General features: G+C 39.6%; 1 protein-coding gene across 3 annotated transcripts in view; it reads right to left on the bottom strand.

Annotated features, from left to right (window-relative positions):
- Nucleotides 1-5,023: 5,023 nt before the first annotated feature.
- LOC139211607 (M1-specific T cell receptor beta chain-like) overlaps nt 5,024-23,781 on the bottom strand; it is a 40,590-nt gene continuing 21,832 nt past the window's right edge. The window contains exons 1-7 of one of the 3 annotated variants that reach the window (XM_070841876.1): nt 19,434-19,647; nt 18,982-19,275; nt 8,821-8,883; nt 5,911-6,261; nt 5,789-5,815; nt 5,451-5,557; nt 5,024-5,327 (exon numbers count right to left, since the gene is read on the bottom strand). In XM_070841876.1, the coding sequence (XP_070697977.1) occupies nt 5,301-5,327; nt 5,451-5,557; nt 5,789-5,815; nt 5,911-6,261; nt 8,821-8,883; nt 18,982-19,275; nt 19,434-19,479 (915 nt within the window). In that variant the 5' untranslated portion in view covers nt 19,480-19,647 and the 3' untranslated portion in view covers nt 5,024-5,300. Of the gene's footprint in view, nt 5,328-5,450; nt 5,558-5,788; nt 5,816-5,910; nt 6,262-6,502; nt 6,551-8,165; nt 8,207-8,820; nt 8,884-16,104; nt 16,420-16,611; nt 16,679-18,981; nt 19,276-19,433; nt 19,648-23,781 lie in introns of those variants that run through there. The other 2 variants (XM_070841875.1, XM_070841877.1) reach the window with 2 other exon arrangements.

The raw sequence follows: 23,781 nt of genomic DNA, 5'->3' as shown, positions 1-23,781 counted from the left end.
CCAGAAGATTAGCGACAGAGGCAAGTACATACAGTAAAGCCAATTTAAGGGCTCGCGTTACTTAGTTAACGTTTAGTTAACAAATTAGGTTAACTAACTGCGATTTTACCGCTAAATCGCTAGCTTGCTAGTTTAGCGATTTAGCGTTAGCTAGCTAGGTTGTAAATTGTTAGCTTAGCTAACTAGCTAGCTAACGGTACCGTTAGCATCTTCTAACTCACACACAAGAATAATTGACCTCAGACGAAAAGCAATTCAGAGACTTGGCTCAAATACTCCACTTATTAAAGTTTGTTTGGTTTAATTTCAGAGTTTGGCTAACCAGCGTTAATGTTGGAATAAGTTTAGCTGATTACCAGGTTAGCTTAGTGTTAGCAGATGAAAACAAAACAAACTCTGAGCACCCTTGGAAACATAGTTATTTGTCAGTTAACAGTTATCTGCACAACACAAAGGTGTTAAGACATTAATCAAAATGTGTACAGGCCACCACTGAGTTTAATCTATACCTATTTAATCATTGTAGACACAGTTAGCAAAATGGTTCAGTAATAAAAATGGTCTAGCCTAAACTGATATACTCAAGACAGGAGAGTGGACCAGGTGTTGACAGCTCAGGTGTTAAAGACAAAAGCCAACACTGAGTTACTTAGAAAAATAAAGGATCATTTCACAAGGTAATCACAACTGGGCAAACTTACCAATGTTGAATTATGCCTGTTGCCTTGAAGAATAAGAATAATAGAATAAAACAATAAAAAATAAGAATAAAAAATTGTAGTAGTAGCAGTAGTTGTTAGTATCACAGTTAAATTACGATAGCACACAAATGTGAAAATAAAATATACAAAACAGTGCTGGTTCAAGTGATTCAGAAAAATGAAGAAAACATTTTTGAAATACACAAAAGTTCACATTCTGGAACAGGTGTGGGAAAAATAAATAGTCACCACAGCAAGTGTTGTGATAACAGAAAGTTTCATTTTTAAACATGTTACCTTGTTTTGATGTTGGTGAAAATGTTGCTATAACTGTATTCAGTAGGCTGCTGCCTGTAGTATCAGCGCAGGGCCCATTAGAAGTTACTGTATTTTAGTGCGGACCCCAGGAGGACGAGGTTAGTTGTTACCGATGTAAAAACTACTTGGGCTCTTGCATTTTATAAATCCCCACATGGAGTATGAGACAGTCTGTCAAAAATCCACTTAAAAAAGCCACTATGAAATATTTTGCACAGTTGTCATTTAGGGAGTGTAATCCTTTTGTGATAGGGCCTGTAGGTATCTGTGTTCTCAGTCACTTCATCAGCTTTCCTCAGCACTTTCCTGAGGCCAAAAATGAAGACACACTTGAAAGTTCGGCAGAGCCTGTAGGATACAGCAGACAAATATTTACCGTGCCCCAATTCAGGGATTGAATGTTTTGATATATATATATATATATATATATATATATATGTGTGTGTGTGTGTGTGTGTGTGAGTGTGCACACTGTGCTGAAGTCCTGGGCAGGTGTGAAGTGCAAATAACACCACCTTGATATTGATGGTCTAAGTTGTCCATGTTTGTTTAAATTATTGAAGTGTGTCTCCTCCTGCTGGTGTGCTGTGAAATGGAAGAACTACTGTGGACGAGTGCAGCAGATCGAGGGAGTGTCATGTGATGTTGAAACATTGAGACGTTTTTCAGTTAGCTCCTCAATTCATGGAGAAAATCCCTCCAATGATGATGGACTATGTAACAGCATAGTGCTGAACAGTGAAGCCAAACAACTTAAAACAAAAGAAAAAGACGACAAAAACAGTAGTGAGAAGGCAAGAAGAGATAAAAGACATTAAAACGGACATGAAAAGACAACATCACATGAAGGCGAGTCTGTAAAAGTGGGTTTTAAGAGGTGATAATAAGTAGGAAAGTATGAAAGCAGGCACTGATTCAGTGAGCCACATCTCCTCAGGCAGATTTAAGTCTCCACTTTGGACCAGCCAGCAGGGCCCCAGTTTAGGATTTAAGGCCCTTATTTTTTATCTAGAACTGCAGTCATAAATTGCCATAAGAAGTAATATTAAGTTCCTATTTTACTGTAATGTCTGTCAAGGGTCTAGTACTTGAAGTCAAGGTCCATGGGTTTGTCCCCTGATTGTATAACAGTTCTTGTTGTCTGCTGTGTTGCAGGTTTGTCCAGCAGATGGCACCAGTCCAAGGTGAGCTTCAGGCACATCGCCGTGATCTGATCGCATGATAATCTTTACCTACGTCATACAAGTGTATGCCAACATGGTGAATGTGAGCATGTTAACATACAATAGAGTTTAACAATGTGCTGATGCCGTTGAGGGGCAGTTTAGACTGATGAAATGTGAACTCACAGTCTCACAGTGAAGAGCCGAGTGTTGTCACCCCTCCAGTGACGACAATGTAGGAAAATTGTCAAGATTCTGAGTTTTACATTAATTCAACAAGCTTGACTTCCGCTGTGTAAGTAGCATTAGACTTAGACATTCAAACAAAAAAGGTGCTGTCATTGACGTTATCCATGGCAGGTCCACCTGCACCACAACATGCCTGCACAAGAGCATCAGTACACTACTGTGTCCATTGGGGCTGGGGCATTGTGTAAGGTGTAGATGCTCCTTCAGTGCTCAGTTTGAAATGGATTTTCTTTGCTCGTGTACTCTTGATTTACTGTATATGAATCATACACATGACTTGATGTTGGGTTTGCACCACAACGGGTTGTTCAACATGACAAGTGAAATAGCCATTCAGCTGCTTTAAACTGAACATATGAGCCCGGTGTTTTCTTTGTATCCTAGTTTACTGAAGTGTATAAACTCATATAGACAGACGTAGAGGTGGTGACTCCAAAAGAGAGCCAGCACGTCTGCTCTTTAAAGTTTTTCATCTTTCTCTTAAAGCAGCATCAGGAGGTTCAGGAGTTTGCTAGTGTAGTGTGAGTAAAGCTCATGATGCCACAGATGTGGAGATTATATTTGTTACTATATCAGCTCTTAACCCTCGTGCCTCTATCTCTTTATCTATATAGCACCTGTCGGGAGCAGAGACGCCTGTGGTAAATAAAGCATATCAGCATGCATACTGACATAAAACACAACAAAACCAACATAACTACAAAACTAGTAAAATTAGCAGCAGACTAGTCTAAATGAAAAGGTCTTGACTGCTTTTTAAAAGTGTCCACGGACCTTAAATCCAAAGGAAGAGAGTTAAAAAAAGAAAACTATTAAAACTATCATAAGACTATAAGGCTTTGTATCTATTTCTTAAAAGAATACTTCTATTTCAGTATCGATGAATGTTGTTCATAGCATATTTGTCATAATGATGGTTTTAATGACACCAGAGGACCAAAGCTGAAAACGGCCTCCTCAGTGTTCATGACCTTCTCTCAGCACGACGCTCTCCACAGTTTGGGTGCTGCAGCAGGTCTGAGGTTTCATCCTGCACTCGTCTGGTTCGGCTCAGCCCAGTTTAGGTCCAATACAAAATGGCAATGGCAATTTTATTTATGTAGCACATTTCATTAAACTGAACATGCTTTACATTGAAAGACATCTGTGATTGAAATGCACAAACCAAATTAGTGAGGCATACTGCCAACATACGCTGACTATACCACACAGATATGAGCCCCATGTCAGAAGTATATTGTACCAGACTAATATTTTCAAGTTTTCATATGTGTAAGGACTGTGGCTGCTGCTGCAGTTTAAATGAGCTGGTTCTGTCCTACTGATTTGTTTGCAGATGCAGGAGCGTTAACAGAATGAGCCAGTTTCTGTGAATCAGTTTGACATATGAATGCTCTCAGGTTTGATATATTTAAAGTGATAAAACAAATATGGTCACATACTGGGTCTTATTATAAATAGTGACATGAAGATGAATTATACAGACGTTTACAGTCAAACACACCTCTGTTTTTATTGTTTATTATTCGTTACTGGTGAAGCTGTGACTGCAACAACAATTACATTTACATGTCAACATAAATGTCTGCACCAGATCACAGTAAACAGCTGCTGTGAAGGTTTCTGACACTGTATGTAATATAACACACACTTGTATTGACTGTGGAGCGTCAGTTGACACAGATATGGAGGTTTTCCCAGCTGTTTGCTCAGAGATGTGCAGTGCGGGGGGGTTGGTGCACAGATGCAGATGCACTCTGGGAGCCGGAGGTTGTGGTAAAGCGGAAGGTCGCACCTTCGTTATTTCTGAGAAGAGAGAACGATGTGCAGGCTGCTCTGTGACCACATCCTCTCCTCTGCTGTCGCTCTCTGCTCCTCTGCAGGGTTTCAAGCTCCGGTTTGTCTCTCTCACCAACAACAGCTTTGACCTTCTTCTTTACACAGATGAGAAGGTCGATTTCCTGTTGTTATATTCTAGACTCACACTCTTACAGTTACTTTCCTACTGACACTGTCTGAACTACAGGAATAACTTCTGTACTCATAAAGAGCATGGAAACTGTAATGAGCTTCTTTCAGTGGAGCAACAGTGGAAAAATTAGATATGACTTTTATAAACCCATTTTAATAAGTGAAGTTAAAATACAGATTAGTCATTGGAATTTAATCTATCAATCAGTTGTCACTGGAGAAAGTTTCCTAACACCTCAGTTTGCTCATCGGAAAAACTTGTTTAAGACCCGAATGAACCTGCTTGTGAATGTTTTCTGAGCTGAGACGTTTCAACATTATGTACAGAGGTGGAAAATAGTTGCTCAAAAAAGGCTGGAGGGTGAGCAGCTAAAAATAGCTCATGAGATGAGGGAAAGGCTGGTTATTGCTTATATGTAATCGCTGCTGGCAACTATTTAAAGCAACAGACAAAAGTGATTTATCTGCCTGATTCTTTCTTATTTGAATCAAGCACTGTGGCATTAGCATGGTATGATATAAAGATCAACCTCCTGAATGTAAATAAAGTTTTACTGTGATGAGAATCACTGAAAAACTCAGTGAGGAAAATAACAAAACAAAAAAAGCAGATTGACAAGATACTCTGAATAACTTTTATTGAGAAGAACATTAAGCAAACAAGCGATTCACATCCACAAACATGCAGAATGATTATTTTAAGTATTCACATTAATGTAATGCTAAAGCTTGATGACTATAACAAGAATATGCACAGAACTGTTCATCTGTTTTAGCAGACTTCGATTGTCTTATGCAACACATACATTTGTGGAAATTTCAAGGTTTTCAACCTTTAGTTACAGAAACCAGCAGTATTGATCTCCTGGAATCGATTGTTCAGGCCTCAGCCCAACTCTCAGTAGTTCTGCTTTCCACTGGAACCCTGCAACAGACAGAAAACACACGTTCATTCCCATATTAGAGCTTATTAGAGGCCTGTTTTTATGTCAAGTGCATAAAATCAGAGAAGATAAGCGTCAGAGACGGTTCACTGTGTAGCACAAACCTGAAGCTTCCACACCAGAAAGGCCACAAAGGCTCCATAGATGCTGCTCTTGACGATAAAAACACTGTAGGTGAGTTTGGCGCTCTGTGTGATCCTCAAATATTTCTCTGCAGAGAGATCATTCAGATTGAGTGACATGATTCAAAGAGGAAACGTCCACTGCACTTTGTAGACACAGTTTATATCTGCAGCTACTCTTGGTTCACACATGTATACTTATCAATACAACCATGAGTGTGTTTTCTTCAGATAAGTACAACACTGCGTTTTCTGGGCGATGATAACCACAGTAGAATTGATGCACTGAGGTGTACTGAACCACAAAACAATAAACGTACCTCTCGTCATGGCATTTGTGTCTTTAGCTGGTAGAAAAATAAGAAAATGATTAGACAAGGACAGGTGATCGTTTACGTGTATTTCCAATAGCAGAAAGATCAGGTTTTCCACTTGAACATACCTTTTTCACCATGAATGAAAGCTGAAGAATTTTTCTTAGTTGTCTCATTGATGAAGAAGCTGACAGTGCATATGAATTTATTGCTGGGTTCGTACCAAACTTCGGCAGAGACCCTCAGCCTGCTGGTGATACTGTAATATTTGCCATTCCGCAGGGCAGCGCTGTCAGTTGCCACTCCATCAGTGACTTCCTTCTCTCCGATCTGCCAGGACACGCTGACATGGTCTGGGTAGAATTCACTGGCCACACAAACTAGGGTCTTTCTCTTTTCATTGTCTTTTTGGTTTCGACACTCCTTTTGTGAAGGTGGAAGCACCTTCACTGTTGGTTCGGTAATGGGATGTTCTGGTTCTGCAAAGACAAAGGACATAAATAACTAAATTAAAGCGACAGCAAATCAATGTAAAATAACTCTAATGCACATGTGACATCTTGAACTTATCAGAGTTTAGACATGAACATTAACAAACTCAGAAACATTCAACACAAAATAAAACATGATCATTGCAGGTTGCAGAACTCGCACTGAGAGTCATTGAAATAGTTTTTCTTTACCGATGAATGTTTGGTGGTTTTATTGCAGCGTTCTTACCAAGAACTGTTAGCCTGGTTCCTTCTCCAAAATAAGCAGGATAGCTGCCTGAGCACACAGCTGACTCGCATGTAAAAAACTGACAAAGATCTACAACGGCTGAATTAACGCTAACTTATTTTTTTATTGCATTTGTGAGTTTTTTCAGAAACTAATACTAGTTTCTTTCTTTTTGATGCACAGACAGAAATACAATGTTTTAGCATCTGTTCATCAGCAACTGAGAAAACGTTAATAATGACACCCTCTGGGTGTCAGTTTTAGCAGCTTGAAAAGAAGTAATGTATTAACTACAGTAAGTCTAGTAATGTCTTGTACAAAGACCAAATGCTGCCTTTTTTTCCTCATAGAACCGAGAGATTCATCTCAATTCATAAATGATACATTTTCTTTTGCAGTTAACTTCAAACTTGCACAGCAACACAGAGCCGCTTCACTAAACAACATATCACAACCCCAAACATAACTCAACAATAATTCTCAGATTTGAGTTAAGAGAAGCTCAAAAGCCAAACTTCAATGTGCACGTTTTCTTTTTAGTTTTTCTTACCCAGCACTGTCAGTCTGGTGCCACTGCCAAAGTAAGCAGGGTCGTAGTTGTTCACACTGATATGAAGCTACAGAAAAACTGCCTCACCTTTCAGCACTGAAAGCTGAGGACTGTCTCTGAGCTTTTCTATAAGATAAACTACAAACTTCTAACAGGCAAGAAAGAGGAAACAATACATATTTCTGCTAAATTAAATTAGATGTAACACCTTCAGATTTAAGGTCAATTTAAGAGTGTGAGAATAAAAGCCCCCCACTCTCATCTGGTAGTTACCGAGTAGTTTGCCGTCATGTCCTGTGGAACATTACATTAGTTTATGTTGGTTTTTGTTATCGTCTTACCTAAAACAGTGAGTTTAGTTCCAGCTCCAAAGTAAGCCTCTGACTGGGAATTCACAGTGTGTCACAGAGCTGATAAGAACTCTCTGTGATAATCTGGGCGTTGTGTCAAATGTTTTATTGTGGAACATCTTTTCAGCACAAACTTCCACAACATCCTCTTCTGAGTTCTTTAAAACAGAATGCTTTGTTTCATAGCCTAAAGGAATAAAAAGTCTAAGGGTGTATTTTTAAAAAACTGACACCTCTTCCTACTCATACACTGTAAACATGCTGAGAATCTCGCTCTGTCAGATTTATTGTTGCAGGTTTTCTTACCTAAAACCGTGAGTTTCGTTCCAGCTCCAAAATAAGCCTCGTTGTAGGAGCACAGAGACCTGCGACTGTAACAAAAACTCTTTCTACTGCCTCTCGCCACTTTGACATTTTCCTAACTTTGTTACTCGTATGCAGAGACGCTATCTTAGAATTAACAAAACCGTCAAATCTTCCACTTTTATTGCTTAAGAGTTGTTTGAGCTTTAGAGTAACTTTAAACATCTTAACAGAATCATAACTGAACCATATTTACTGAACTCTTTCTTACCTAAAACAGTTAACTTTGTTCCTCCACCAAAGTAAGCCTCTGAACCACCACCAGAGTCACAGTGCACTGGATCAGTGCTCAAAACAGCCCAATGCGCCTTTAAAATCAACAACTACGGCCTGTTTTGTAGACTTTGTATACGATACCAATATGTTAATAACCACTATGTTAGGTTTTATGTTAACTTACCTAGAACAGTCAGTTTTGTGCCTTGGCCGAAATAAGCTTCTCTGCCCTGACACAGCGTTTAAGCTTAAGAACAAAAACCTGCGAGCTAAACCTAAGCTCGGCTGGAGTGTCTTAAATAAACACTTCAACTACAACGTGTTTGATTTCTTACCTAAAACAGTTAATTTTGTTCCTCCACCGAAGAAAGCTTCCAAACCACCAGTCACAGTGCACTGGATCAGTGCTCAAAACTGCTGAAGAGGCTGTTTTTACTTTGCGTCTTTAGTTTCTAGTTTTGTAATACATATAACTTTTCTTTAGATTAAAAATCAACAGCGGCCGCACTGTTAACCTGTGTTTTATACATGCTGCAAGCAGAACGAAACAGTACAAGGCTTTTGTGTTTTACAGGTAGATTCAGGTACAGTTAAGGTGAAGACATTTTGCAGTCTTACTTACCGAGAACAGTCAGTTTTGTGCCTTGGCCAAAGTAAGCTTCTGTGTTCTGACACAGCGTTTAAGCTTGAGAACAAAAAGCACTGAGCAGAGTTTGAATTTAAGCTTGAGTACAGTAGGGCTGTTAAAGAACTACTCCAATCGCAATGCATTTTACATTTGCTCTGATTTGTTACTGCAGACTTTATCACTGATTGTATCAATAATATAACTTTCTTACCCAAAACTGTTAACTTTGTTCCTCCACCGAAGTAAGCTTCATTACCACTAGAGTCACAGTGCTCTGGATCAGTGCTCAAAACAGCCTGAGATGCTGCTTTAACTTTGCTTCTTTACATTTAGTTGGTCTTTTTAGCAACTTTTAGCAAACAGTGTTTCATGTGTATTACTAACTATCACTACTCCAAATCCAAAGTCAACACATGCTGCACTACAGTCTGGTTTTATGCTAAACTTTTAAAAATGTTTTCCACAGACAGCAGATGTGCTTTAATTTTAGTTAATGAATGAATCAGAGTAACATTTGATGTCTTACTCACCGAGAACAGTCAGTTTAGTTCCCTGACCGAAATAGGCTTCGTAATTGGCACAGCGCTTTAGCTTAACGTCAAAAAGCACTGAGCTGAAACTAAACTATAAAGGCCCAAGTTCAATAAACGTCTTAATGCACCACTCCAGTTACAACGTTTATTACATTAGTTCAATGTAACTGATCCTATACTCACCCAAAACAGTCAGTTTTGTTCCTTTTCCAAAGTAAGCTTCGTTTGCATTGTCACAGTGCAGAAACACTGAGCATGAAACTCTTAGACTGATTTTTAGAACGTTTCTACTAATACTAATTGTTTGAACTAAGACTCTAAAGCAATATAATGTTTTCCAAATTACAGTAACAAAATGAAATATATTTACCTAAAACCGTCAGTTTGGTTCCTTGGCCAAAGTAAGCAGGATAATTGTTGTTCACAATGATTGACTTCAGTTCAATAACTGTTTTTTCCCTTTTGTACCAATATTTACGCAGTTTTATCACGATGAACTGAAAGAGCTTTGACTCACCCAAAACAGTCAGTTTTGTTCCTTTTCCAAAGTAAGCTTCGTTGCGATTGTCACAGTGCAGAAACACTGAGCATAAAACTTTTGTCTTTCTCTACCAGAATGATCTTTTCAAAGACTTTACCACTACTTCTGTTTATGCTAAGACTCAAAAGCAATGTTACATTTACTAAAATACAGAAATAAAATGAAATATTTACCTAAAACCGTCAGTTTGGTTCCTTGGCCAAAGTAAGCAGGATCACCGTAGTTCACAGTGTTTCACTTCAGCTCAATATTTCAACTTTTTTATAACAACACGTTTTCCTTCACTGTCATAACAGCAATGAGACTATTTTAAGTTTGTCACAGTGAAGTGAAGTAGTGAGATCTCTGACTTACCCAGAACAGTGAGTTTTGTTCCCTTCCCAAAGTAAGCTTCAGCATTGTCACAGTGCAGAAATACTGAGCATGAAGCTCTCGTGTCTTTTTCTACCACAATTATCTCTGCTTTAGGGTCTTAATATAAACAGAAGGATCAGTAAAGTCTTTCCAATGTCACATTCACCAAATTACAGTAATAAAGTGAAATATTTACCTAAAACCGTCAGTTTGGTTCCTTGGCCAAAGTAAGCAGGTTGAGTGTTGGTCACAGTGATTTTTGTTCAGCTCAATATTTCAGCTTTTTCATGACAATAGTCTTTTTCCTTCACTTTCATACCGGTGTTAATATTGACTATGAATTTGAAGTTTGTCACAGTGAACAGAAGTAGTGAGAGCTCTGACTTACCCAGGACAGTGAGTTTTGTGCCCTTTCCAAAGAAAGCTTCAGATCCAGTGTCACACTGAATGCCTCCTCTACCAAAAAGTCAAAAAACTTTCCATAACAACATTTTCAGACACAGTGTAATAATCCAGAGGATGATGGAGTTTAAATATGCAGGATGAGCCTGAGAATGTCCAGCTTTGTTATATTTGTTGTCAGGATGAGTAAAGAAGCATCCAAACGCTCCACATTTGTATTGAAAGTCATTTTAAAACCTGTTTTCCAGCAGATAAATTGACATTACAGCGGCAGAGTGTCCTGCCATCTTATACTCATTCATATTATTGTTTTTTCTGCCCTCCCAAGTGTCCCAGCTCGCCTGTGGCAGCCTACACAATGGCTGTTAATGGGAGGAGGTTTTTGTACGACGGCTCTATTGGATTGTATCACCGTGGCCCCCTGTCCCCACGGTGAAAAAGCATCACACAAAAACCTAGAGTCTGTTTCGTTCTCTCCCCTCTCCTTCCCCCACCGAGCTTCTCCATATCTCAGCCTCCATCTCTCAGTCTGTCAGAGCAGCTGCAGGTCGGGCTGACTGGCGGCTGAACGCTCTCCAGCCTGACTGCTGCTATTTCTGTGACGGCTAAGAAAAGAAGCAAGGAGGAAGGGAAGGAAACGGGTCTGTGTTTGTTTGTTTGTTTGTTTGTAGCTCCTTAGAGGGAGTGACATCTCTGCTGGTCACACCTCTTTATCCACCCACTTATCAGTGAACTGAGGAGAAACACACATTTACTGACAGGTTTCATTGATGCTGTAGACAATATTTAAAATTTTCTTCAAAGATGGAGCAACAGAAGTGTTTAAAAATCCGAATCATATATATTATAGTATTGCATCATAATTACTGATGCATCAATGGTAAAGATGGCTTTGCCACTTTATATACTCAATCTATAATAACTCATTAATTTATTTGCTGATTATATTTTTTATGTTCAATGAGAACTTTTTAAGTAACTACTGATTATGGCTGTCAAATATATACAATGCAGTAAATGTAAAGTGTAGTGGAGTAGCAGTATAAAGCAGAATAAAATGGAGCTTCCCAAATATAGTACAAGCACCTCAAAACTGCACCTAACAAGTAAATGTACTCACTTTATGTTACATTCCCCCACTGCAAATTAGCTTTGGCTAAATGTTATATGTGATATCTTATGCTTATATATCTGTTTCTATGAAATAAACACATGAAATTGAACATATTGTATTCATTAAAATAAATCATAACATACAACTAATATTATGTAACTAAACCAGTAAACCTTTATGTTCTTTTTGCTCTTTTTATATAATTTGGAGGCATTATGAGGATTTCTGTGATGTTATGTCTGCAAAGTCACAGCTGGGTCTCCTTCAAGGCTGACTACAAATAAAGTAAGAAAGATGACAAGTAAAAAAATTAAATCTGTGAAGAAAAAAAACTTTGGATTCTTCTTTTAACTGAATGTAAGAGTTCTTACTGGCTCCTAGTGGTGACTGAGCAGCAACTGCAGCTTCAGGCAGGTGACTGGTTCTTAGAGAGCTTATTGTGACTGTTGCAATGAAATGAAAGCCAAATATTGCATAGTAAGTCAGTCTTATCCTACAGTGATATACATTGTGAAGCTTTGGCTAATCTGAATCCATCTCTTCACTGTTTCACTTCCACCATCGCTACTGTAGTCTGATAGTTCAGTATGAAACCAAACGAGCCACAGCTTCTTCCTGCCTGTTTGCCATCTGTGACAGACACACACTTGTTATTTGTATGGCTGTCTGGTCTGTGTGCATCACTGTGACTAGCAGCACAGTAGTAGGTGCTGCTGTCGTTGAGAAACAGCTCAGTAATTTGAAGAGAAAAGCTGTTTATGGATGTGTTGATGGAGGACTGGAAGTGCCCCACAGTTTGGTCGTACTCTTTGGTGAGGAACTCTACTGGAGCTCCGTAGTGGTTTTGTCGGTACCAGAGCATGGTGTAGCTGCTCATGCTGAACCCTGGACCCAAGCTGCACTTAAGGTCCACTGCGACTCCTGGGTGACACATCTGATCTCCAGACTGAAGAACTACAACAGTGAGACCTGCAGCACGTGAAGGATAACGTTTTATTGCATTTCACCTCAATCAATACATAGAACAGTAATTTCACTCGGATACATGAATTTGATGGTAACACAACCTTTCAAGTACTATTTACCTGGTACATCCAATATGAGTTCATACACAAAAACCCACCTGAGTGTAAAAGAAGTGGAAGGTAAAGGACTGTGAGAAGCATATTATTGACGAGCCTCGTTCCAGCTGAATGATGCAGTCAAATATAACTTTGTTCAACACAAAGGAAACACAAGGCGATCACATGATTGGAGCGGAAGCACTGTCTCTAATTCTCACTCATTATAGGAGGCAGGGTCTGCAACCAAAAATATCCCACCCCTTCCCTTCAACACTATTGCTGGAGGACGAGACCACGACAGTAATGAGAAGACCGACTGCAGCCGCCACCACAGTTCTATTGATTACCACTGGGCTGTAAAAACAAGTTTGTTAAGTTTCATGCTTGTTTACGCTAACATTACAGTTGGCTGCTGCCTGCCATGTGTTTAATGACTTAATGCTAATAATGCTGCTTTGGGTTGGCTCATTTTTATTTAGTTTTAGTTTTTGTCGGCTTCCTCGCTGTGGTTTTGTTATTGGGATTAGTTGTGAGTCATTTCTTCGAGTGGCTGAGCTTTTATTGTTGTTTGGCACTTGTATGATGCTGTCCAGCTGCTGATTTGGACTATAAATACTCCTTTAGTGTGAGTATATGAAGTGTTTTGGGGCTGAGTCAGTTCAGCATCATATTTTGTCCTGCTTTGTTTCTTTACTTTACGGCTATATTCTTGTCTTGAGGTCCCTGTCTGTACCAAACTTAGTGTTTGCTTGTGGGCGGTAGTAACAGACATAGACATATCTATACATATCATGAGATCTGTTCACTATGGCAGACTAAATGTACTGTTTATAATTACTAAAGGAAATCAAATGCTTTTTATTGTTTGTTCTGCTGTTCTTTAAATGGCAGCACTTGCTCACTGCCGCTGACAGCTTCTATGTTGACCTTTACTACTGCTGTTTTTGTTTTATCTGCTGTAAAGTGTCCAACTGAGTTTTAATAGATTTGGGCTGGGCTGGGAAATAATGCCGTCCAAAGAATAGATTTTGTCTAGTAATAGCTTTATCGTTGCCTGTGTGTTGCAGTCATAAATTCCAACCCAACTTTTCTGGCTTTGTTGAATTCTCGAATCTGATTGGTCATTTATGTCATTCTACGGTCTGTTATTTCTGTATAGCAGACCGTTGCTGTGATAGCGGAAGCAATAAGATCATTTTTAAATATATAAGATCAGTATTTTGTGTCAAATTGTTGGTTTCCTTAATATGAAGCTGTGTAGTAGGCAGGATAATGTACAGCCAGTGGCGGTCATTATTGCAAAATGACCCCCAACAGAGTGGATCAGGAATCATCCTGAAGGTTTTGAAAACCTTTGAACTGTTTTTTTTTAAAAAAAGAAGCATATAAAACAAAATTAAAGAACTTTTTCAGGATGAATCAAGACCACTCTGCTGTGTTGTTGTTCATTTTACAATAATGACATGATTGACATGATGATGATAAAAGCTTTTTATTCTATTCTGTTCTATTGAACAGTCACATTATTTTTGCCTCTCAGGATCTTGAACCTGAAACCAGTAGAGAAGAAGAGAGCAGGTTTTTGGTGATGGGGAGACATCAAACCACATCACTGTGTGCTGGCAGCGCAGAAATACACAGCAGAGTCTGATAAAGTCACACTACTGATGATCAGACCTCCTGTTGTTGCGTCTTTTCTTGTTATCTGAAAGCGATTTTCAAACTGCTTCTCATAGTTGGGGTCACTACCAAAGTAGCTGTATCCAATTAAATTCATCAGGCTGCTCTCTGTTTGCTGGTACCAGAGCATTGCTTTAAGATTGGAGTCGTCATGACTGCATTTAAAATCCACCTTGGTATTGTTGTCAACTATTCTGGGAGGAGATGGCTGGAATGTCACACTCTTGGCTCGATCTGTGAAAAAACAGATTTTAAAAGTTGAAGCCACGGTGAAACAAAAAAACACAAATATAATTGCTCCATAAGGTTAACAAGAAAAGAAAATGTAAAATGCTGTTTTTTGCAGGTAATTTCATTACATGGGAGCAAGATGAGAAGAAATGCTGTCACAACTGGAGACATTCTCCAAGTTTGTGTTGTTGCAGCTTCCACGAATGTTGCATTAGGAGAAGCACCGCCTCTCATGTCTCATTTTATAGAAAAAAAGCTGAGGGTTTTTAGTGAGGGAGTGACGTTAAACCACATCACTGTGTGCTGGCAGCGCAGAAATAAACAGCAGAGTGTGCCAGGCTTGGATTTTGTATAATCAGAGCTCCTCTCACTGTGTCTCTTCTTGTCAGCTTAAATTGTTCTTCAAACGGAGGCTCATAGTTTGGGGAGCCTGTTCCATATGTGTACCCAATGAGGGTCATAGCCTGACGGTCCTGTCCTTGCTGATACCAGAGCATTAGCTGAAGGTTATTATCATTATGACTGCAGTTAATCTGGACCTCACTGCTCTCCTTCACTATCTGAGGAGGAGATTGCTGAAAAGTAACAGCGCTCACCTGACCTGTGGAGAAAGCGGATATACAAAATGTTGTTAATGCAGAACAATAATGAGGAGGAAATATAAACTTTTAGCACAAATTGTTCAGCATGTTACATAAATAGTGATAAATAACAACCACTTTTTATGTAATTCAGATCATACAATAAAAGAAGAGGAAGAGAAAACCAGAGGTGTCCGTAGATGAAGACATTGTTGTCAGTCTCTGATGTGAGAAAAGCACTGCTGTGAGAATAATAAGGCTGTGGGTGTTTGTGTCTGTGGGTCATGATAAAAGCTGCCAATCGCGTGCTGTTTCTCCACCTATTGGCTGAATCATCTCCTCAGGATCCTGCTGTACTTTATTTTACATTTTTGATTATGATCAACTGAATTTCCGCAGGATTTGTGTGCTCAGACCGGTTTCTGGACTGATTTTTCTGTCAACAGTTATTTTTTGCTAACTGTGTAATATCTGGGAATATCAATAAATCCACTGGTATAAAGGAGAGCTCAAGTGACATGTTGATTAACTGATTTAACATTGTCTGGCTTTTTAGTTTGGAGGATTTGATGTTTTCCTTTCATATGTGTTGTAGCCTTGTTGTGAACACCAATAGAGCAGAAATTGATTTATTTTTATCCTTGATCCAGACCAACTGATATTGATTACTTGAATATACTTGACTGAGACCACATTTTCATGTGACTGATTACATCATTACAAAATATACTCATCAGTCTGTAAAAACAGTCTCGATCTTTTTAATCCCTCTCTCAAACCTCTAATTTATTTTCTGAATGTGTGAATGATCTAGATCTCTATTATTGTCTTTTTAGTGCAGTGCTGTAAAATAAACTAAAACCTATATTGAATGAAGACTTTTTTCTGAACTCTGATACTGTGTCGGGTGGTTTCTGTGGTTTCCTGTAGGCGTGCTGTTTTCTGCTGGATCATTTATGGAGGTTTTTGTATGAGAGCGTCACTGTCTTCATTACTGTGCATACTTGCTGCTCCAAAATATTCTCCGCTGTCTTCAGGGTGTCTCGGGCTCAGGATGTGAAGAAAAGCTGCTTTCTCTCCATCTCCGCTCACATTAAAGTGGCTTTGAAATGGCGACTCAACCGTTACAGCTTTGTAAGAAACATAACCAATCAGTTTTAGGGAAGTGTTTCCTGGTGAGCGCTGATACCAGAGAATAGTGTCATAGCTCTGGATTTGATGTGTCAAGGTCAGCTTAGTTTCATCTTTCGGCTCAATCAACAGTTCAGCTGGACTCTGAAACACCTGCTTTTCTTTATTGAGGAAAACTCCTGTAAAGAGATTGGGACTGAATGTTAAGAGCTGCTTTAATATCTTCCCACGAGTGGATAAAACCTAATCATGCGTTTGGATTAAATTACTGGGGAACAAACTGCAGTTAAAAAATAAGCAATCGACTATTAGTGGCAGTAAAAATTACTCCACCCATGATCAAAAAAGGTGGTTTCGTGAATGTGCCATACCTTTAATCCAGAAGACTGAGATCCAGAAAACGATGAAAGGAGACGGCTTCATGCTGAATGTGAAGAAGCAGCAGAGTCTCTGCTGTGCTTTGTGGATCAGAAGGAGGGGCAGGAAGTGATGTGGAGAAATCAGAGCGTTTAAGTTCACTCTGAGAAACTTTCATTCAGTCTGTTTCTTTTCCTAAAAGACAGTCTGAAACTCTGCCTTTTTTGTGTTAAATCATATTGCACTAGGCAGTTATGCCATTTGACAAACAATATTATTGTTGGGGGCTGGTCAGCGAATGGTGAGAAAGAGGCAGTAGGCAGAAGTTAAGTGCAACAAAGGATAAGTTGGCTAAAAAAACACAATCCATCAGTTATGGAAAATGAACCACGTTTGTTGCTTTGTCTCTGCTCAAATGTCCTGCTAAATGAGACGTCTCCTCTATGCTGTTGTTTCTGAACTGTGCATGTGCATATTCGACAGGTGTTTTTTTTTTTTGTCCAATGCAGATTTGATTCTCTGTAGAAATGATAATGATGGTTGATCAGACAGCCACTCTTTCTGTATGATTTCACTGAATAGGAAAACATCCAGCAGAGACATGAGGAAGTGAGGTATAAGTCACATGACCTTGACTGCATCTGGTTAATGAACTCAAACCCACAGCTGATAAAGGAAGGAGTTTAGTTTTTGTGTAGTCAGAAGGAGATGTGCCTCAGTGTGGGTACCGAGCTGCACAGAAATACACTGCACTGTGCTCAGGCTCTTTCAGGCCCACTATAAACAGAGAACCATTCTTTGCTGTATTTCCGCTCAAATCTCCACTGATATTGAAATGATCTTCATATGATTCCTCAACGTTTATTCTGCTGTAATCTACATGTCCGATGAGTTTCAGAGCCTTGTCTCCAGGAGGCTGCTGGTACCACAGCATCACAGTGTAGTCAGTTTGTCCGTGGGTACAGACGAGCTGCACATCGTCTCCAGCCTTTCTGATGACTCCAGAGGGAGACTGATGGATCTGAACCGCCAGAGAAAAACCTGCTGTGAACAAAGTTATACAGATTATTGATTTTAGATTTGAAGGTAAACAGTGCAGTACAACTGACTTTAGAGCGAAGCAGTTGTTACCTGTGAGAAAATAGCAAAAAGGAAATCTGATCATTGTGTAGCGATATGAGATGGAGCTCTGAGTTACTGTAAAGTCACGGATGAAATGCAATATTACCGATGTGATGACAGATTCTGCAAGCAGGGTGTGGAAAAGAGGAGTGGCTGCATATTTAACTGATATGCATATGCACTCTTCCTTTTGCCTGATTTCCCCAAAAAATGTTCTGCTTTTGACAGATTTAACTGGGTTTTAGTTTAGTATCATCTAATAAGAATAAACCAATAATATAGAAATACAGTTGCATCAGCTAATGACATGACTGTCAAACCAAAATACAACCACAAAAGCAGGTGTTCCAGAGCAGTTTATTCCAATCACTGATGAGAAAAGATTGTGTAGGAGTTTTTGTAAAGTTCAGAGGGGATTTTTGTCAGCGTGCTTCTCTAGCTGCACAGTAGTAAACTGCACTGTGCTGCTGTCCTACAAGTTTGACTGTAAGAGAGCCGTTCTTTGCTGTCATCCCTCGCAAATCTCCAGAGATATTGAAATTCTTCGTGTATGTCTTTTCCATCGTGACATCTTGATTGTACAAATATCCAATGAGTTTCATAGCTGTGTCTCCAGGTGATCGTTGGTACCAGAGCATCATCCTGTAGTCAGTCTTATCATGGCTGCAGGAAATCTGCACTTTGCCAGGTTTTGTGATGAGATCAGAGGGAGACTGACGGACCTCAAGACCCAGACACATGCCTAGAAGAGAAAACTCCGTAATGAATGCAGAAATTATAGATGCAGTTATATTCCTGAAAAGTAAAATTGATTACCAATTAGCCAAGATAAGTAGAATAATGTTGACATGTTGCCCTCCTGTCTGAGTGAACACAGAGCTCTGAGTGGCTCCGTTTGCTGCAGACTCTTTATCAACGCCCTCCCATCAAATGTACATCAGCTACTTCACATTGTGTGTTGGAGCATTTCTTAATCCCTGATGCCACCTGCTGGAAAAAATACACAGAGATAAAAAGGTTTTTGTACTGAGATAGAGATTGTACTGAAATATGTGATGACACTTAAAGTCCTGATAGAGATTGTGCTGAAATGAGACCTGCTGAATGTCTGTCTGAGGCTGCCTATTATAATATCTGATCTGGATGAGAGGAAAGACCGACATCGGTTAGAATGGGTTAATGCAGGTGTCGGGCTGTGAGCTGTAACACAGAGATAAAAAGGTTTTTGTACTGAGGAGCAGTGATATGTAGCATTGTGCGACTAGCAGCACAGAAATACACAGCACTGCTGTCCAGGCTGAGTTGTTCAGTTGTTAATGTGCAGGTCTCTCCTTTACTTGCTCTCCCTTCTATCGTCACATTTACTCCTTCTTCAGGATATCCATCTTTTACATTCATGTATCCCAGGAACTGCATCTCTTTGTTCTTTAATTGCTTGTACCAGAAGATCTGGGTATAGCCCTCAATACTGTGTGAACATGTGATTTTGGCTGTTACTCCTGGTTTGCTGTACATCTCAGCTGGATCCTGCTTGACTTGGTTGCTGAGAGAGGAACCTGTTAAAAAGGTATCAGCAAAGAAATATCAGACAATATACAATCACATGAAGTAAGAAAAAACAAGGGAGCAGAGAAGAGGTGTGTAAGATGTTAACAAACATGTGATTACATTTATTATTATTATAGTACATACACACATGTTAAAGACTTATTACCTGAAACCAGTATAACATTGAAGGTGATACAGAAGAAAATGATCATGACGCTGTGTTTTCTAACTGTCTAGTTGAGGATACTGTTTACTCATCACAGTATGTGCTGGTACACTATAGATTTCTATCCTTTAAACCCTCCTATCAGGAAACCATCCCTTTTCTTGAGGTAGGTGGTGTCATGGTGCTTCCTCCTCCTCCTAAAGATTCAAGCCATCATGTCAGCTGCCACCACTCACCACTGGCTGAGTGAAGATATACTGCCACCGTATGAATGGAAGCAAAACAACACAGATCTGTTGTTATCCCCTCAAACTTTAGCTCGAAATCCATTCATAAAAAGTTTCATTGAACTAGCAAGTGTAAGGATAATGCAATGTAAGATGTTAGATTGTTGAGTGACTGAGGCTGCTGATTATAACAGGATGTGGCAGGTTAAAGCTGCATATAAGGAACCTCCCATTTTAATATCTGATCCTTGTGAAGGGGGGGGGCAGATTCCAGGTGCACAGGGCTGTGAGCTGTAATACAGACGTGAAAAAATGTGATGGGGAGGTTTTTGTACTGAGGAGCAGTGATATGTAGCATTGTGAGACTAGCAGCACAGAAATACACTGCACTGCTGTCCAGGCTGAGTTGTTCCGTTGTTAATGTGCAGGTCTCTCCTTTACTTGCTCCTCCTTCCATCTTCACATTCACTCCAGACTCTGGATTTGGTGTTTTAAAATTCACATATCCCAGGAACTGTAGTTGTCTGTCTGACTGCCTGTACCACAAGATTTGGTTATAGCCTTCTATGACGTGGGAACAGTTGATTTTGACAGTCTTTCCTGGTTCGCTGAAAATGTTAGATGGAGTCTGGTGGACTTGGTCACTTGGAGAGGAACCTGTTGAAACAACATCAACCAAAACCAAGACTCAGAGTATGAGAATGAAACAAGATAAATTCAGTCATTTAAAATAGCAGTGCTGTAGAACTCTGGCTGTACAGAAATACAATTTAGAAAAAGAATAAATAAACAGCTGATGACATTACCTGAAAGGAGAATACTGTTAAAATGAATGCTTAGGAATAAGATGATCATGTTGTTTGGTTATTATAGTAGTAATTTTATCGTTTACATGAAAGACGTTCTCAGTGTATCAGCGGTTGTACTGATTATATCCCACCTCCTCTTTGAGTTAACCCTCTAATCAGAAAACCAACATGGAGTCATGAAGTAGGCGGTGCTGCAGTGCATCCTCCTCCTCCTCCTCCTCCTCCTCCTCCTCCTCCTCCTCCTCCTCCTCCTCCTCCTCCTCCTCCTCACAACCATCATGTCAACTACTATCTGCCTGATTAAAAATACACTTCTCTGTTAAGAAAAGGAAGGAATACAGGTGCAAGAGGCTGTGAGCTGCAGTGGAGACGTTTTTGGACTGAAGAGCAGTGGTACCAATCAGTCCATCTTTATATATACATATATAGTGCCACTTCATAACAAGTGTGATTTCAAGATGTTTTTCCATAAAGAGCAGGTCCAGACCAAACTCTTATCAACACCCTCCCATCAAATGTACATCAGCTACTTCACATTGTGAAAGAATATAAAGGCCAAGTCATTTGTTTTTTAACACACTCACCATATTTGTTGTCAGACAGTTTTTGTTCAGCTGCGTCTCAATTCACTGTTTGCTGATGGCACAGAAATACACACCAAATTCAGTCTAGTCATAAGTACTGTGTCTTCACCACCAGTATCAGCTGGTATTCTGATTACTGTCACTTCGTGTTTTCTCAGTATAAAAAGAAAAAACATACTTTTAAAGTGCCTCAGCACAGATATACCGCCACCTAATGATAGGAAGCAAAACGACAGCAACATGGTTTCCCTACAAGCGAGTATACACAACACCTGTTGGTTCATTTTGCAGTGATCTACAGTTTACACTATGTGTGTTGAACTCAGATAATGGGACAATCCTGCCTTCAATCATCATTTACTGTAATATGAAGGTTAATATTCTTTTGAAATGATAAGCTGTTGGCAGTCAACAACCCTAAAACTCAGAAGGTGGACTGAAATATGTGATGGCACTTAAAGTCCTGATAGAGATTGTGCTGAAATGAGACCTGCTGAATGTCTGTCTGAGGCTGTCTATTATAATATCTGATCTGGATGAGAGGAAAGACCGACATCGGTTAGAATGGGTTAATGCAGGTGTCGGGCTGTGAGCTGTAACACAGAGATAAAAAGGTTTTTGTACTGAGGAGCAGTGATATGTAGCATTGTGCGACTAGCAGCACAGAAATACACAGCACTGCTGTCCAGGCTGAGTTGTTCAGTTGTTAATGTGCAGGTCTCTCCTTTACTTGCTCTCCCTTCTATCGTCACATTTACTCCTTCTTCAGGATATCCATGGTTTACATTCATGTATCCCAGGAGCTGCATCTCTTTGTTCTTTAATTGCTTGTACCAGAGGATCAGGTCATAGTCCTCAATACTGTGTGAACATGTGATTTTGGCTGTTACTCCTGGTTTGCTGTACATCTCAGCTGGATCCTGCTTGACTTGGTTGCTGAGAGAGGAACCTGTTAAAAAGGTATCAGCAAAGAAATATCAGACAATATACAATCACATGAAGTAAGAAAAAACAAGGGAGCAGAGAAGAGGTGTGTAAGATGTTAACAAACATGTGATTACATTTATTATTATTATTATAGTACATACACACATGTTAAAGACTTATTACCTGAAACCAGTATAACATTGAAGGTGATACAGAAGAAAATGATCATGACGCTGTGTTTTCTAACTGTCTAGTTGAGGATACTGTTTACTCATCACAGTATGTGCTGGTACACTATAGATTTCTATCCTTTAAACCCTCCTATCAGGAAACCATCGCTTTTCTTGAGGTAGGTGGTGTCATGGTGCTTCCTCCTCCTCCTAAAGATTCAAGCCATCATGTCAGCCGCCACCACTCACCACTGGCTGAGTGAAGATATACTGCCACCGTATGAATGGAAGCAAAACAACACAGATCTGTTGTTACCCCCTCAAACTTTAGCTCGAAATCCATTCATAAAAAGTTTCATTGAACTAGCAAGTGTAAGGATAATGCAATGTAAGATGTTAGATTGTTGAGTGACTGAGGCTGCTGATTATAACAGGATGTGGCAGGTTAAAGCTGCATATAAGTAACCTCCCATTTTAATATCTGATCCTTGTGAAGGGGGGGGGGGGGGGGGGGGGGGGGGATATTCCAGGTGCACAGGGCTTTGAGCTGTAATACAGACGTGAAAAAATGTGATGGGGAGGTTTTTGTACTGAGGAGCAGTGATATGTAGCATTGTGAGACTAGCAGCACAGAAATACACTGCACTGCTGTTCAGGCTGAGTTGTTCAGTTGTTAATGTGCAGGTCTCTCCTTTTCTTGCTCCTCCTTCCATCTTCACATTCACTCCAGACTCTGGATTTGGCGTTTCGTACCTCACATATCCCAGTAACTGTAGTTGTCTGTCTGACTGCCTGTACCACAAGATTTGGTCATAGCTTTGTATGACGTGGGAACAGTTGATTTTGACAGTCTTTCCTGGTTCGCTGAAAATGTTAGATGGAGTCTGGTGGACTTGATCACTTGGAGAGGAACCTGTTGAAACAACATCAACCAAAACCAAGACACAGAGTATAAGAATGAAACAAGATAAATTCAGTCATTTAAAATAGCAGTGCTGTAGAACTCTGGCTGTACAGAAATACAATTTAGAAAAAGAATAAATAAACAGCTGATGACATTACCTGAAAGGAGAATACTGTTAAAATGAATGCTTAGGAATAAGATGATCATGTTGTTTGGTTATTATAGTAGTAATTTTATCGTTTACATGAAAGACGTTCTCAGTGTATCAGCGGTTGTACTGATTATATCCCACCTCCTCTTTGAGTTAACCCTCTAATCAGAAAACCAACATGGAGTCATGAAGTAGGCGGTGCTGCAGTGCATCCTCCTCCTCCTCCTCCTCCTCCTCCTCACAACCATCATGTCAACTACTATCTGCCTGATTAAAAATACCCTTCTCTGTTAAGAAAAGGAAGGAATACAGGTGCAAGATGCTGTGAGCTGCAGTGGAGACGTTTTTGGACTGAAGAGCAGTGGAACCAATCAGTCCATCTTTATATATACATATATAGTGCCACTTCATAACAAGTGTGATTTCAGGATGTTTTTCCATAAAGAGCAGGTCCAGACCAAACTCTTATCAACACCCTCCCATCAAATGTACATCAGCTACTTCACATTGTGAAAGAATATAAAGGCCAAGTCATTTGTTTTTAATACACTCACCATATTTGTTGTCAGACAGTTT

This window comes from Pempheris klunzingeri, chromosome 13 (genome assembly GCF_042242105.1).
Source record: "Pempheris klunzingeri isolate RE-2024b chromosome 13, fPemKlu1.hap1, whole genome shotgun sequence".
NCBI lineage: Eukaryota > Metazoa > Chordata > Actinopteri > Acropomatiformes > Pempheridae > Pempheris > Pempheris klunzingeri.
Note: the sequence above shows the minus strand (reverse complement) of the source record. Positions and strands in the feature narration are given on the sequence as shown.